Source organism: Rhipicephalus microplus, chromosome 5, assembly GCF_043290135.1.
Source record: "Rhipicephalus microplus isolate Deutch F79 chromosome 5, USDA_Rmic, whole genome shotgun sequence".
In the NCBI taxonomy this organism is placed as follows: domain Eukaryota; kingdom Metazoa; phylum Arthropoda; class Arachnida; order Ixodida; family Ixodidae; genus Rhipicephalus; species Rhipicephalus microplus.
In genome coordinates this window covers 200,216,347-200,232,470 of record NC_134704.1, presented here as the reverse complement: position 1 = coordinate 200,232,470, position 16,124 = coordinate 200,216,347, and the positions used below count along the sequence as shown (strand labels likewise).

Sequence of the window (16,124 nt, the reverse complement as noted above, 5' to 3'; positions counted from 1 at the left end):
TTTTTGTGCAAATAACATAAATTAATGGTGTGGTAATGGAAAAACCATGACATGCATGTCACGAATGGGCTCACATGCATGTCACGTTCATGGTGTGCTTGCGGTTATTTTGCTATAGCTTGGTTTATACCAAAATTAATATGACGTGACCATAGGTCAGCAAAACTTATGCAGCTCATTCAGACTGAGGCTCACAGCTTGATCTGAGTTTGATTGAGTCGACTCGTGGGTGAGTTCGTCAACCTATGGACGTGACTGCATGATGAACATAAAGAGGAAATGGTAACATGTAAATTATGACATACAATCATGCACCACGTGATTTACATGCCGGGCTCTTGGTGTGCTTGCGGCAATTTCGCTAACTTAATATACAGTGAAATTTGCATTGCATACCACTGTATGATGACCATAAATGACATTTCCTAACATGCAAATCATAATATCCACGTCTTAATTGTACAGCATGGTTTCCTCCTTCCTGGCTGCTTCGCATTATGCATCGATTCCTATATACTGTACATGGGATCTGCCTTTTCTTTTTCTTTTCAAGAAAAGCATCCTGCTCCTTGGGAGCCAAAGAATGTCATAAAACTAAAATATAGTCTAGCCTTATGACGCTGTTTATATTACAGTAACATGATGCACTGCGAGTGTCAAGGAAAGCTACTGTGCATGCTCCTCACAGCAGCCAACCCATGAGTGGGGCCATGTGTATATGTCAGGTTGTTAGAATGGCGTGTATGAATTGCTGTGTGAATATATATATATATATATATATGTAACGTAAGAAGGTAGCGATAGTTAGGAGTTAGTAGTAGAGGTCGAGAAGGAAGAAGTGAAAATGGAATAAACACGGAGTATGAGCTAGGCCACGTCTCCGATTCATCATAGCGTCACACAAGACGCTATGATGAATCGGAGACGTGGCCTGGCTCATACTCCGTGTTTATTCCATTTTCACTTCTTCCTTCTCGACCTCTACTACTAACTCCTAACTATCGCTACCTTCTTACGTTACAGGATTCCCCCTCCCCCCGAAAGAAGTCGCGTCAGATGAACACGAATGAAAACTGAACATGCACGGCTTAGAACTGAACACTGTCAAAAAGAGAAGATCATTCCAAGTCCGCGGAAGTTTCCGTTAACACACTATAGCTTCACAGGAGAGGACAGCAATCCTGGGTATCAAGTACAGCTCTGGAGGGCGAGGCTGGCTGTTGCGCTCTGGACAACATAAGCATGCTTTGAGCGTGAAATCAGATGGAAACACAGCCGGTATTCTTGCGATGAATGAACATGGTGTGATGGCTTTGAAGCATTGGCTGGATGATTTGCGCAGGTGTCGTGCTATTTGTCTTGATTGGAACCCATGCATCGCCACCCGTTTGCGTGCTTGTTGACCGAGGCTAGTGCGGTGATTTCTGCATCCTTGCGGAATACAGGGTAGGGTTCGGCGCCTTTCTCGACGTTGTATGTCGTGTTGCCTGAGTCTTGATCTCGACTGAAGAAAGCTTACTCGACGTTCCTTGGGAAAATATCTTGGATTCGATGCTTTCTTTGTTTCGAGTGAGAAATCTTGAATATGTCGTTGGCTTGGTTGACACGTTTGTAAACGGCTTTCCATAAACCGCGTGTGTTCTTCCGAAGATGATTCCATTCGTCGTCGTCCTTGTTGGTATAGCCCTTGGAATCTCTGTTGTTCTTGGACTTGCTGGAATTGATGATGTTGCTGCGAAAAGACTTGAGGTGGCAGCCCTTTTTTACCATGACACTGACTTTCTGGGCAATTGAATGTGGTGTCGAGTGGGCAGGTAGTAGTCTCTAGGCTGTTGTGCTGCATTTCGGGTAATGAAGGTAATGCTTCAGAGTTGATAGATACATCATCAGGGGCTTCTTCACTGTTCGCTGCGAGTGGTTCTTGCGTCTGAATCTGGATGGTAGGTTCAGGGCTTGGCTGAGTATTCTCCGAGCTCCACAGCTCTATCCCGACCATTGTGAGCGTGCTAGATGTGAGGTGGGCGTTGTGAGCGACGAAAGAGCCAAGTGGCGGCAAACCAGGAGGTAGCCCAATTGTGCTGGATGGAAAATAAGCTGATCCAATGTGTGAAGACTGATTTTCACTCTTTGAGTCGTCATGGCGTTGTTCGGCATTTTCCTCATGTGTCAGCTGGTCTACCATGAACAAGGCGTCCTTATGACACGAATAGTGACCGTTAGGAGCCTTTGAAGAGCTGCGTCGTAGAAAACCAGGTGGTGGACCATGTATGCCAGACGAAGCATGAAAGGCATCAGTAGGGTGAGCGACGTCTCGTGTCGTATGTTGAAGCGATGACTTCGGAAATGCTGACTTTCGCGCAGAAGGGATGCGCGCTTGACGGTTAGGTTTTTCCGAATATACGCATGGCCTTCTGTAAGTAAACGCATGTGCCACTTCGTCTTGAGGCACTTGTCGATTCGCGCTGGACTTTCGAATGCATGAGGACTGCTTAGGAAATTGACGATAGTGTGCAGTTGTCTCTAGATGGTTGCCAATGAGTAAGTCTTGGTCATAATCATTAAAACGGGTAATCATCTCCTCTTTGATTTTTTGCCATGACTCGTCGTTCTCGAAAATGTGAATCAGGTAAAATTTGAATGCCTCACCAGTGACGTAGTCGCTGAAGTTCGTAACCATCTCCCGTTCCGACCAGGATGCAGCGGCGGCGTGGACCTCGAATAGGTTGAACCAGTCCTGTACGGGTCCGTCGTCCGCTGATCCGGTGTACTTGGGGATGTCGAGGTCAGCCGATGGTTCTGTCATGGTGCTGGTCGTTGTCCTTCTAGGCGATGATTTGGTAGTCAATGTATGGGCAGGGTGTCTTCTGTAGAACTGCGTCGATGCTGAGCGACTGATGAAGGGGCAGGCAGGTCTCCATCCTGTCGACTTGTGTGACGCTATGATGAATCGGAGACGTGGCCTGGCTCATACTCCGTGTTTATTCCATTTTCACTTCTTCCTTCTCGACCTCTACTACTAACTCCTAACTATCGCTACCTTCTTACGTTACATATATATATGCACCTGCAGCAATGTTTTTCAGTGTTCTGCTGTAACAATGCTTCAGAAACAGGCGGGAACTCTGGATTAGTGTCCACCGTGTAAATTTACAGGTGATTTTGCGGGTACATTTATAAAGTACATGTAGCTATAGTTCGTAGTATGCTCCATGTAAATTAACTGATACTTTTAATGTGCTGAACCAAATGGCAGCCGGTAATGTGATCTAGAGTCTGCAGCCTACATTTCCTTGGCGGAAAATCTTCGACTGCAGATCCAGCAATTTTCTCTCGTACACTGGGGCCACTTTAGATGCCAAGCGTGTTATGGTCGAGTTCAATGCTGTGTGCGGCGTGACCACCCTTGCTGCGCATGCGCGTCCCCTCCCCGTCTCTCTTTTCTCCTACACTCCCCCTTCTCTCGACTCGCACCATCGACGCAAGCAGCATCTGATAGCGAGTTCCTTGATAAAAAAAAAATGACTGCTAGCACTGCCCAACCGTTCACTGGCCACCCCGTATTAGGCACTGGATATTGACCTCCAAGGTAGTGCTGGTGATAGATTTCTCTTGTGCGTTGTTGAACAATGAAAATGAGCAGAGTGCGCGTTATACTTAGTTAAAAATGTACTGAGGGTCTCTGCATTTAATAAGTGTCTTGTGTCTCTCACCCATTAGCAGTGATTGGCATCTTGCAGAAAGAAACACCGGTCCATCACTGCGTGCTTAGCGCCTCGTCCCCAGGTTGATCTCCTGCGCAACGCCACGATGAGAGCCAGCGTCCACGGCGCCGCCTGTGTAAGCGTTAGCGCCCGCTGCTTCACACGTATGCATGGTTCCCTTTAGTGGGAGAGAGCAATTTTTCTTCCACCATCAGTTTGTCTATCGGCGCAGATCGCAGACTGCGCAGCTCGTAAGCAGGAGCCGTACATTAGGAATAAGCCCTGCATGCCTTACCAAATGCATCGCGTACCACGAGATTTTAAATATTTATTCCCCATCTGCAGCAGTTAACCTAAACAGCACTGCGCGCGCAATCAAAGCCACGCCACGTCAATGTATCTATATAACTCGGTGACAGCTAAGACATCATGTGCGAAGATGGCACGTGGCTAAGTTACTCAAGGACTCATGCAAATTCAACTTGCGATCAACCAGCTATAGTTCCCAAAGTGAGCAATTAAAGAAATGTAACAGCTATTATCACATCAGGTATTGCCTCTCACTCACATAATAGCCTGTCAAATGTGAGCAGCTTTAATACACCAACAGGTGCGTACGACGAATAAGGCATATATCCTTTGATTGCTGCACATCATTTACTTATAGGCTTTACCGCAACGCTTTCGCAATGCAGTGAAGCTTAATCATCTTTTGGTAATTGTCTTTTTGTCTGTTTGAAAAGGACTCGCCAAGATGCATACTTGGCCTGAGCAGTCGCAAATGCTTATTTTTGTTTGATGCACAAGTGGCCTGTGCATGGGTTCATTTCGTATCATGTAATGCTCTTCTGCTCACGCTGGCTTTACCGCAGTGCTTTTTCCATGCAGTGAAGCTTAATCATCTTTTGGTAATTGTCTTTTTGTCTGTTTGAAAAGGACTCGCCAAGATGCATACTTGGCCTGAGCAGTCGCAAATGCTTATTTTTGTTTGATGCACAAGTGGCCTGTACATGCGTTCATTTCGTATCATGTAATGCTCTTCTGCTCACGCTGGCTTTACCGCAGTGCTTTTTCCATGCAGTGAAGCTTGATCATAGTTTGGTATTTGTCCTTTTGTTTGCCTGAAACGGACGTGCCAAGATGCATATTTGGCCTGAGCAGTCGCAAATGCTTATATTTGTTTAATGCACAAGTGGCCTGTGCGTGCGTTCATTTCGTATCATGTAATGCTCTTCTGCTCACGCTGGCTTTACCACAGTGCTTTTTCCATGCAGTGAAGCTTAATCATCTTTTGGTAATTGTCTTTTTGTCTGTTTGAAAAGGACTCGCCAAGATGCATACTTGGCCTGAGCAGTCGCAAATGCTTATTTTTGTTTGATGCACAAGTGGCCTGTGCATGCGTTCATTTCGTATCATGTAATGCTCTTCTGCTCACGCTGGCTTTACCGCAGTGCTTTTTCCATGCGGTGAAGCTTGATCATAGTTTGGTATTTGTCCTTTTGTTTGCCTGAAACGGACGTGCCAAGATGCATATTTGGCCTGAGCAGTCGCAAATGCTTATATTTGATGCACAAGTGGCCTGTGCATGCGTTCATTTCGTATCATGTAATGCTCTTCTGCTCACGCTGGCTTTACCGCAGTGCTTTCACAAGGCAGTGAAGCTTGACCATACTTGCTTTTACGTGCCTTGCGACTTATCAAAGTTTTGTAATAGCTCAACTGTTGACGCTAGAAGTGATGCATTCTATGTGAAAGTTTTATACTTAACTTCGGGGATTCATGTTTTCATAAAGTTTTCACAATATATCAGTAAGGTCGAGTTGGAAACTATGCATTTTTGGAAAACGCCCACGAACACGACGGAGACACGAGATTAGAAAGACTCGGTACTTCGCCTTTGTCTTGTCCCTCCGTCGTTTTCACGTTCATTTTCAAAGTATCTATCAAAATGCTGACAACGCTGTTTCACTGCCAGCAACCTTTGGCGTGTAAGAAAGGGAGCTAAATTTTCTCTCAGCCTGTAAACCAAGCAATTGCGGCTACTCGATGTGCGATAAATAAAAGACCAAAATTAAGAATGACCAGCTGATGTTGATAACAGGTGCTCATAGCAGCACTTTTTTGCTGTGCACTTGAATTCCTGTCTTATGTAATGTTATGGTCCGTGAGTACACAATGACACTACTACAACCAAGAAAAATTTTACTAACATTTATTTGTAAAATAACTGCTACAAAATAGAATTCTGATCCCCTTCTTAGTAGTTGCATAATTTAGCTAGAAGAAGACAGCATCATCCAACTTCCTGATGACTTGACAACAGGGTGAGTCCACAATGTACTGGACCTGTACAAGATGAAGAAAACAGACGAAAAAAACAACAGATAAATCAAAGAGTTTAAAAAATGGCACCTGAAACTTTCAACTTGCCCACCACAGCAGTGAAAAGACTCCTGTTGTCATATGTATTTTCTGCCTGTTGGTCCGCGGGCACAAGTGCCAGTCTTGTTTATTAATAGAAGCTGCTTAGCATCACTTCATTGCAAGACTTTTCTCTATCCGCCACCCGAGAACGCGCTCTGTAGCGGTCAGGCTCCGCCTAGAGACTTGTGGCAGTGTGACGTTAATGTGGGCAATATATACACAGACTTTGGTTGCTTAATTTGTAGCAAACTCATTGTGAGCAAATTTCATAGTTGCATTCATAAAATATTTGAATGTTATATTGTAATATAACACTAAAATGCTGAGGCTTTAGAGCATTACAAACTCAGCCTGCCTACATTAACAATCCCAGTGCCACAGGCATGCAAGAACTGCTTGCATAATTATGAATCAACTAAACCATTTTGATATATTGACAGGTTTTCAAAAATGACTATTTTTGAAAATTTTATATTCATATTTTTCTCTTAAAGGACAAGTTACTGTTGCTGAAAAGAAAAAAAAGCAAATCATATACAATATCTGATACTTTTTGTTTGCAGTTTACAGCTGCACATGGTAAAAGGCTGCATGCATGAGTATTTGCTGTGTGCCATTCATGGTATTATTTCCGAAATCCTTATTCAATTGACATTTAGTGATCAGCCTATAAATTTTCTTGTTTTTTATTTTTTATTCCGTGCATTAGATATGAATATATTTTAGTTCAGGAAAATTTGCTCAACAAAGGGAAGTTTTCTACTTTTGGCAAAAAAACAAAACAAAGCAAGAACTAGTTCTAGAACTTTTATGAAAGAGACAGGTGTGAGGTTTGACGTGATGAGAAGTCAATAAAGAAGGAATGCCACAGAAAGGATTGCCTCAACAAAGGAATTTGGTTCGTTGGGGTAACATACATTTGGCAATGTTTTTATGTACTTCTAGTTAACGCTCCACCACTAGCTTACAACAAGGAAAAAAAATAAAGTGGTGCATGCAGAAAGTTAACTCATCACATAATGTGAAAATTTGACCCAGAACAAGAGAAGGAACAAAGACGAGTGCTCACCTCCAACAAGATTTATCTTGAAAAGCAAACATATATACTCTTGAAATGCAAAAAATAGACAAATCATTCAAAAAGCCCACAACTGCCATGCACGAAAACCTTACATCCTCAGCAAAGACAATTCGTTTTGACAAATCCCTAGAGACAGAGTGAGAGAAAGTACTGATGCAGTTCAGCTCTAGTCTACAAATCTTTTTCGCCACGACAATTTCTCTTGTAGTTTTTTTTTTCCCAATGATAATGGTGTCACACAAAAGTGGTTTGGAGCCACACCTGCTACAGTGCAAGGCCAAGAAACGATTGCGACCATTCTTGAGGTTACAAGGGTGTTTATTGCAGCACGTGTGGCTGCAAAATGATTTTGCGGGACATCATTATTGCTGGAAGAAAAAACAACAAATAAAATGACAAGAGAAATTATCGAGGCAAAGAGGATTTGTAGACTAGAGCTGAACTGCATCAGCACTATGTCTCGGGCTTTGTCAAATTGTCTTTTTTGAAAATGTAAGATATTTATTTGCGCATGGCAGTTGTGGGCGTCTTGAATGATTTGCCTGATTTTCACATTTCAGGAGTATATATGTGTTTGCTCTTCAAGATAAATCTTCTTGGAAGTGAGCACTCGTGTTTGTTCCTTCTCTTGTCCTGGGTCAAATTTTTGTGCTATGTGATCCGTTATGCATTACCAACATGCCTAACTTCATACTTTCGATCCCTGAAGTCAGTCCCTAAAGGGCCACTCACCAGGTCCCATAACAAACTGTGGAAGTTGTGTATCTAACGGAGAGCATTATACCACAAAAAGTTTTTCAATCGGTTCATTACGAGCTGAGAAAACAGTTTCTTCTTTTTTTAACAGCAGGAAACAAGGATGAAAGGAGGCAAGCTCAAAACCCTTGCCACTCCCCCGTGTAGCCTTCACAAGCCAAATCTCTTTCCTACCCTCTCCAGCATCCAACCAAGAGGTCATGTGCACATTACGTGCTCAAACAAGCCCAACCCTCGAGCGCGCGAGCGGTGTTTTTTTGTTGACCAGCATTGTATTGTGTCTACTGCCTGTTTTTGCGACATTGTTTGGAAACGCTGGCTTTGATGCGGTTGAAAAGATGAGCATAATGAGTGCTCGAATGCGCAGGGCCATTAATTTCTTTTCCAGGACAGGAGTCTGCTTGATGCAGTAACCGCGGAGACACAAACGCATGCGAAACGCCAGCACATTAGCTCGGCATCTCGTTAGAATTCACGGGGAAAAAATGCAAAAGACAAACGCATTCTTCTATTGCGTCTCAATATGTATCCCAAGTTTTATTAATCTCTTCAAGCAACAAATTACATTAACTACGCATGTCACGTTAAATAATTTCCGTCATGTCACGTGCCACTGTTGGCAGCGTCAGAGCACAGTCGTATACATATAGGACCAACGTCACTGCACTGCTGTGTATGTAGGGCGATTCATACTTGCACATCATAACCTCCTTCTCTGGGGGCGCGACCCAAAAAAAAAGGGGGAGAAGCGTTCGTTTTGAAATTTGACCCATTTCCACGTCGCATAGAGTTGCAATGTTTGGCAGACGTGACCATAAACTCCCGATGTACGCATTGCACTTGTCAGCTCAAAATCGCCAAACCCGGTGAGTGGCCCTTTAAAGAAAAGCAAAAATTAGACGAGGAGACATGAAGAATGCTTAGAAATTTTGCCATATGTCTACACCAAAATGGAATGCTATTATTAATTAGAAGAATGTATCTTTTCCTTGGCAACCAGCAAACATGACTGAGAACAGACGAATACTTTTTTGTCCAAGTTAGCTGCTAAAGAGCCGAGACAAGCTCCGTGAAATCCTCTTGAACAACTTGCACAAGTAATGTCCAATACTACCCCACTATATTGTGGTTGCCGGCAGACACAATGTAACTTGTAAATACTATCTCTTGGCTGTACGCGAGCAGCCATGGAGTTTATGAGGGGAAAGTCTTCGATCATACCATTCTGTATGCATTGCAGCAAATGTTTGCGTAGCATAACTTGGTTAAGGTTCAAAGTTTCTGGTTTTCTGCCCGACGCTATATAATACATGTTGGCAATTGCAAACAAGCCACAGTCAAGTGTGTTGCACTGGTTTTGTGCCTTCATTGTTTGAATGGTTAATGTTGGCGATTGTAATTTTAGAATATGACAGATTTGCCTAACAGCGTCAGGAGGGGTATCTTGATCAATTGAATCATATATGAAGACTGTGTTTTTGTCCGCACCAACATTTGTTACTGTAAGCCAATGATTGGGGTTCTGAACATGCAAGATTTGAACGAAAGGGCCTTTGATTTGAGTGAATTGTAAACATCGGCCCAGTAAGACATCTTGAAAGCCGACACAAGTAGGATACTTTTTCTGAATTAAATACTGTGCGACATTGATTACGCTATCTGATATGGAGGTGCCCTGTACCAGAACATTTAAATCTGCATATGAAAGAGAAAACCGTTTGTAGACATTTAGCATGTCTACTTTAACAGTTGCAAGGCCTACCTTTTTTACTTGATTTGGGAAAAATTTACGCTTGACAGCTCTCACTTTTTTTGGCCACCCCCTTCTTGCTTTAACCAAAGGTACCACAAGTTTTGTACTGTTAGAATGCCCAAGATAACTTGTGGCAGTAGTTTGTGCTAACTGAGCTGGTGCAGCCTTTATGGCTGCTGAAGTTTGGTTACGAGGAAATGTGGTTAAATTTCTGAAGAAAGCCTCGCAGGACGAAAGTTTTTCCATTAACTCCTTCTCACCACAATTAGATAATACGTTAGCCACGGTTTTTGACATTTCGCAAAGACTCTTATAAGCATAAGTATACTTCTCTTGTGCAGTGTCAAGCTTCACACAGGGTGGTGACTGAATGCTGCTTGTTACCACTGGTGTGGCACTAGTGGTTGTGCAGCTGTCACTCAGGAAATGATCCTTGCACCACCTGTCTGGTATGCAAGCCTTGTCGAAAAGATCTTGCTTAGTAAAGTCACGCACTGCTAAAATATGTGCACAAGGCAGAGTGTACTGGTTATAAAAAGCACATGTGCAAGAAGCCAAGCACAATGAAACACTGTACTGTGATCTTGGTGAAACTACAACATAAGAATTAGGAGTGGAAGTGACTTGATAACTTACATTTTTAAACTTCTCATACTGCTCTAGTACTTTACTTGTAGCCTCAGAAGTGCAATTACGGGACAATTCTAGCTGAAATGGGTCATTGAAATCATTTATGTTTAGGTTCAGCTTCATTTCTTTAAGCTTAGAGAACTGTAGAGATAAAGAATCATTATCAATGTAACCTACCAATGCTTCTATTGCTTGAACCAAATGCATGCTTGAAGAGAGATAATTTTTAATCTTTTGATTGTGGCACTCAATGCGATTATTAGTATTATTACCAAATGTAGGAAGGGCTTGCCGATATGCATGTACCCACATTTCCTTACACAAGTGCCAGTTATGCATATAGTAAGAAATGAAATCTGTGCAAGTCATAGCTTGGAGGTTAGCAAGCTTATCGAAGTAGTCTTGCTCAGTGGGGGAATAAACTAAGCTTTTTAAGAGAGGAAGCAACTGATTACGTTGCTGTCTAGCTTTTTCATTAACCTTTTGCTGGAAACAATGCAACACATTCCACGTACACAAAAGTATGTTAGAATTAGGAAGAATATTGGTTAAAATGCGCAGTTCATTGAGATCTTTATCAATCATCACTACTTTGCAAGCAGACACAACAAATGGGTTGAAATCTACAAACTTTGTGAACATGGGCTCAACAATTTCAGTCGTCTCATTTCGTAAGAAGGCATAACACACAGGTCTCCCACGACCACGACCATCTTGAACTAATATAGAGTAAAGAATATAACCCTCAATATTCACTTTATACGTTCCATCAATAAATAGAATCTCTGGATACTTTTCCAAAATCTCACGCATGTGCGTTGTTTGAAGTATGAATTGCAGGTTATTATTTTGATTCATTTCATAGTGAATAACCCAGTTTGGATTATTTTTTAGCAAGGTCTCTACCTTCTCTAAAACCATTTCACCATGAGCCTGCTCATTGCGGATAGGAATACAAAATCGTTGCTTGTAATTATTAATGTCCTTTGTAGTTAACTTCTTACCAGTTTTTTGCTCGACCAAGTTTTTAAAATCCTTTGCGCCAATATTACATTTAGCTAAGTCAAAGAATTCTTCTTTTTCTCCATGATTCAGGAGCCTCTTCTGAGGATACAAATCATAATATTCTGTGGGATGGTTATGCTTAGCTTGTAGTTTAGTTATCTTGTAGTGCAGAGTAGGCGATTTACATAGGCTTACCGATACTGTCATTTCACAGCCAGTACCATTGTAAGCTTGCTTTGGTCGCTTTCCTATCCCCCTGGGCTTTATTGTGCGACCGTGAATGCAGCTATATTTAATCCTAATATACTCGAAGTCCTTATCTTCTGATGTGAATGGACTTTTATTACTCTTATTTATCATGACTACATGCCTGCCCTCCCTGCACCACTCATCAAAGCTTTTCTTAAAAGAAGGAAAGTTATCAAATGTTGCATTTAAATAAACTTTGCTACCCCCACCATATAGTGTATTTACTGGGTTATTGAGGACGGTTGGGTTGGCACCAGTGTTTGCACAAATAGCCTGGGCACCAAGGCTGACAGGCCTGCTTCTGGATGTCAAAGCAGCCTCACAATACTTGTACTGCACAGCTGCAGTGCACCCAGCTTCCATAGGGTCACCAGCCTCTGTGCCAGGATCGCGCTCAATTCGCATGCAATCCCGAGTCAGTGCTGGTAGATGGCTTTTGCAGACAGAAACCTCGTTCGCAGCGTCATTCGTGACAGATTCACAGTGAGTCGCGGAACTAACTGAGCAGTCTTTCAACTGCTTGCTAGGAACACGCTGCACCTTTTTAAAACTATCACGAATGACGTTGTGCGAGACACTGGCTCGTCCTTCAGGCTTTCTACCACAGACAGCAGAAGAAGCAGACTGAATCTGTTTCTGGCTCACAACTGCTGTCATAGGTGAAGTGGACCTGATGGACTTGGCAGCTGTCACAGCAAGAACTTTGCCTTCACTGTCTGCACACAGTTTAGAGCTCTGTTCTTGCTTGTGCAGTGCCGCAGCCTTCCGCCGGCTCTTCTTTGACTGCACCAGTTTCCACTCACTGTCGCCACACTGGCCGACAGCCTGTGGCACAGCTGCTTTTCCAGCACTGGCCTCCTCTTCCCCCACAGAAGAGCGCACAAGAGCACTCTCATGCTCCTGTGAGGCTCTCCTTATTTTCCTGTCACAAGTGGTGCTTGCACCTCGACTAGGGATCATTGGCTGAATAGGCCTCTCCCCAGTGTTTCCCTTGCATGGTACACTTGTGCCATGGAAAATGGGGGAAGGCAGGCTGTCCCAGGTCCACCAAGCCTTGCTTCCCTTGCAGCGAACGCGGACACCGCCAACGAGCGTAAAGCCAATACCATGAATGGTACTGGCCAGTTGGTCAGTGTCGTGTCTCTGCATGAGAGCACTGCTGGTTTTCCAGACAGGAGCTGGTGCAGCGGAAGGTCCACCTACTGCTGGAGAATATTGAACTGCATGCATACCAAGTGCTGGAAAATCGACTTCCAAGTTGATGGAAAAGTGCTCCTGCCGAGCCCACCCACTCCATGCAGATGCCTTGGACTCCTTGTAGGACTGTTGGATGTGTCTCCTCTCTAGTTGGGTGGACAAGGCACAGGCCTCACGGTACAGGAAGTCTGCCAGCACCTTGTTGCCAAGCCGGCTTGGGTGGACACCATCCCTGCTCAGGAATCCAGGCCAGCTGTCCACAAGACTATCCAGGATAGTGAAGCCCCTCTCCAGGCAAAGCTGTGCGAGTGCGGCATTCACATTCCTGTAGTGGTCATTCATATGACAAACATCACACAACTGTTCTTCCCCTTGGCGGTACCGATTCTGCCCCCGAGGAAGAATGGCAGAAAAAGCTACATGCAACGTGGGATTGCTTTCGATGATTCCCTGAGCGAGCTGGCGATATTTGTCCATACACATGTTGACACTGTCAACAGTGTTGTTCGTGCCAACATGTACAATGACAACATCAAAACTGGCCAGCTTGTCAGCAATCATTGAGAGCAAGTGCTCAATCCTTATTCCTCTGTGTGCGGCAACGCTAACAGACAAGCCACGGCGCGATGGGAAATACTGGTCGACGTATTTCACCATTGAATCGCCCGCTACTAACACACGCGTCATGTTGCGCACACTTTCAATTCAGAATTACACCATGAAAAAAAAAAGAAACAAGAAAGTGAATATTTAGTCTAAAACACGGCTGTCAACTACGCAAATGCACTACGACACAGATACGAAGCACGTTAACACGGATGACCAAAGAAAGGGCCACGCACAGATACTGCTAAATCAGCCTATACGCGAAAAATCACAAAAATACGTATTGGGATGGATATAAACAACGTTAGTAAATATAAAATAGCAGTGAAAATAAGCGGTTGAGCTTAGATGAAGATGATGTTCGAGGCTTGCGAATATGTAGCAGAACAAGGCCTGTAGACAGCTCGCAGAAGCAGCAACCAGCCGTACTCCAGCAGCAGCAGCAGCAAGTGAGCGTCTGCTGGCCAGCTGAGCCACGTTCCGATTCGGTAAATTCGAACAACGCGCTAAATCGGAAACGACGTATGTCATGACAATTTTTGTGACGTCACTTCCGTGCGGCGCAGCAGCCAGTTCTGTGTGGGGATGGCTGGAGCGCCGCGCGGCGCAGCAGCCATTGCCATAAAAGAATCAATCTTATCTAACGGTTTCAAACTGAAAGATACGCCGTACAGTGTAGGTCAGGATTGCTTCGCTACCCGCACTGCCCAGAGAGAGCTCCTACGCTTCGCACGTGAGCACGGCGGCCCTTTCAAGCTTCGTTACAAGAAGGTAGTAATCGGAAAAAAATTGTACCACTATAAAGACGCAAAAGAAGTCAAAGAAATTTTTCCACGCGACAGCTTGCGATTTCGCAACCCAGTAAAAATATCGCCAGTTACCTCACCCTCTCGCCATATCCAGAATCACCCCGCTAAACATTCAAATGAGCCCCGCCGCGGTGGTCTAGTGGCTAAGGTACTCGGCTGCTGACCCGCAGGTCGCGGGTTCAAATCCCGGCTGCGGTGGCTGCATTTCCGATGGAGGCGGAAATGTTGTAGGCCCGTGTGCTCAGATTTGTGTGCACGTTAAACAACCCCAGGTGGTCATAATTTCCGGAGCCCTCCACTACGGCGTCTCTCATAATCAAATGGTGGTTTTGGGACGTTAAACTCCACATATCAATCAATCAAAACATTCAAATGACGTCACCTTTTCTATTCTCTACACAAACATAAGAAGTATCATGCCGAAACGCGATGAAATATGTACCATAATTGAATCATCTGATTGTGACGTCGTGATGCTGACAGAAACATGGCTTTCACCTTCCATCAAAGATTCTAAATTTCTTTCATACCTAACCAATTTCGCATTGCATCGCCAAGACCGTTTATCCGGTCGAGGTGGTGGCATGCTCATCGCTTTTATACATACAATCCGTCACTTCATAATTAGCAATACCAGTCCAGTGGAAGCCCTTTGGGTCGCTTGCGAAAGTTCCCATGGGCTGATCATACTAGGTGTCTGTTACCACCACCCCCTCCCCCCCAAAATCAGAGCCCAACTTTAACATCAACCTTAACGACACCCTCGACAAACTACACAAAGTATCCCCGTGCAAAATATATAATTTGCGGGGACTTCAATTATTCGTCCATATAATGGTAAAACAACGTTTCCCTTCGCAGCGGTGAATGCGGCTATTTGCTAGCCTGATTAGAAAACTACCAACTAACACAAGTAATAACTTATGCCACCAGGGAAACATCCCACAGCTCTAATAAATTAGACCTTATTCTAATGTCGGATCCAAGTAGCCTGCATTCTCTTCATTACCTTAAAGTAATAAGTGATCACAAAATTATTCTTGCCTCTTTCAGTTTTACTTTTCCAGAAATTAAGCCTACACCAAAGCAGATAAAACTCTACGGTCGTGGCAATTATGAAAAGATTAACAGCAAACTTGAACAGTTTTACATTTCATACGAACAGGGATTCAACAAGCGCACCGTAGAAAACAATTGGAAGTTATTAGTCAAAACACTCAACCAACTAACTGATGCATATATACCAAGCATAAAAACTAAAACTAAACATCCGCCCTTTGGTTTAACAACGCAATTAAAAAACTGATGAACCAGAAAAAACGCCTGTTCAGACGTGCCAAAAAACAGAATCAACCGTCCTTATGGAAAGAATATTCCGACTCTGTGCGATGCCTGTCGATTAACATTCAAAACGCGAAACGTGATTTTTTTTGATCAACACTACCAGACATGCTCGAAATTCTGGCAAACAATAAACCCAAGAAACATCTCGCCGATAACCTTATCCGGTACTAATGACAAACCGTTCAGTGACGTAGATTCGGCCAATGCCTTAAGCTGTGCCTTTTGTTCTGTTTTCACGCGTGAACATAGCAATTTTGCGAACTCCGGAGAGAACTTTAAATCTATTATGAGCGAGCCAATGTCACCTATTAAAATATCTGCAAATGGAATAAGTAACGTAATTATAAAAATGAAACTCCCATCTGCAAGTGGAATAGATAACATCAACAGAAAAATAAAGAATACACAATTGATAATTAGTGCAGCATTTCAGGTACTCTTCTCTAAATCACTTTCACAGGAACAGGTGCCAAGTGATTGGAAACTCGGTAAAATCACTCCATTGTTCAAAATGGTAACAAAGCATCCCCATATAACTACCGGCCCATATCGCTTAGAAGTGTCCCATA

The 16,124-nt window shown here is 43.5% G+C and overlaps 1 protein-coding gene across 3 annotated transcripts; it reads right to left on the bottom strand.

Moving 5' to 3' along the window:
• Positions 1-5,897: 5,897 nt before the first annotated feature.
• LOC142818092 (uncharacterized) lies at positions 5,898-14,025 on the bottom strand. 3 transcript variants are annotated; one of them, XM_075896379.1, is made up of 2 exons: positions 12,892-14,025; positions 5,898-6,047 (listed from the first exon to the last, which is right to left on the bottom strand). In XM_075896379.1, exons 1-2 carry the CDS (start codon positions 13,481-13,483, stop codon positions 5,995-5,997), a joined length of 645 nt encoding a protein of 214 aa, XP_075752494.1. In that variant the 5' UTR covers positions 13,484-14,025; the 3' UTR covers positions 5,898-5,994. The 3 variants fall into 3 exon arrangements, with proteins under 3 accessions (XP_075752494.1, XP_075752493.1, XP_075752492.1); XM_075896378.1 differs by having other exon boundaries at positions 12,832-14,024; XM_075896377.1 differs by having other exon boundaries at positions 10,044-13,979.
• Positions 14,026-16,124: the final 2,099 nt, after the last annotated feature.

Bases quoted from the DNA above. Each gene is read 5' to 3' on its own strand.
- LOC142818092 (XM_075896377.1), bottom strand. From the start codon at position 13,483: ATGACGCGTGTGTTAGTAGCGGGCGATTCAATGGTGAAATACGTCGAC. The intron at 6,048-10,043 runs GTATACTTATGC...CATCTTGTACAG, and splicing joins CTTGACACTGCACAAGAGAA to GTCCAGTACATTGTGGACTC.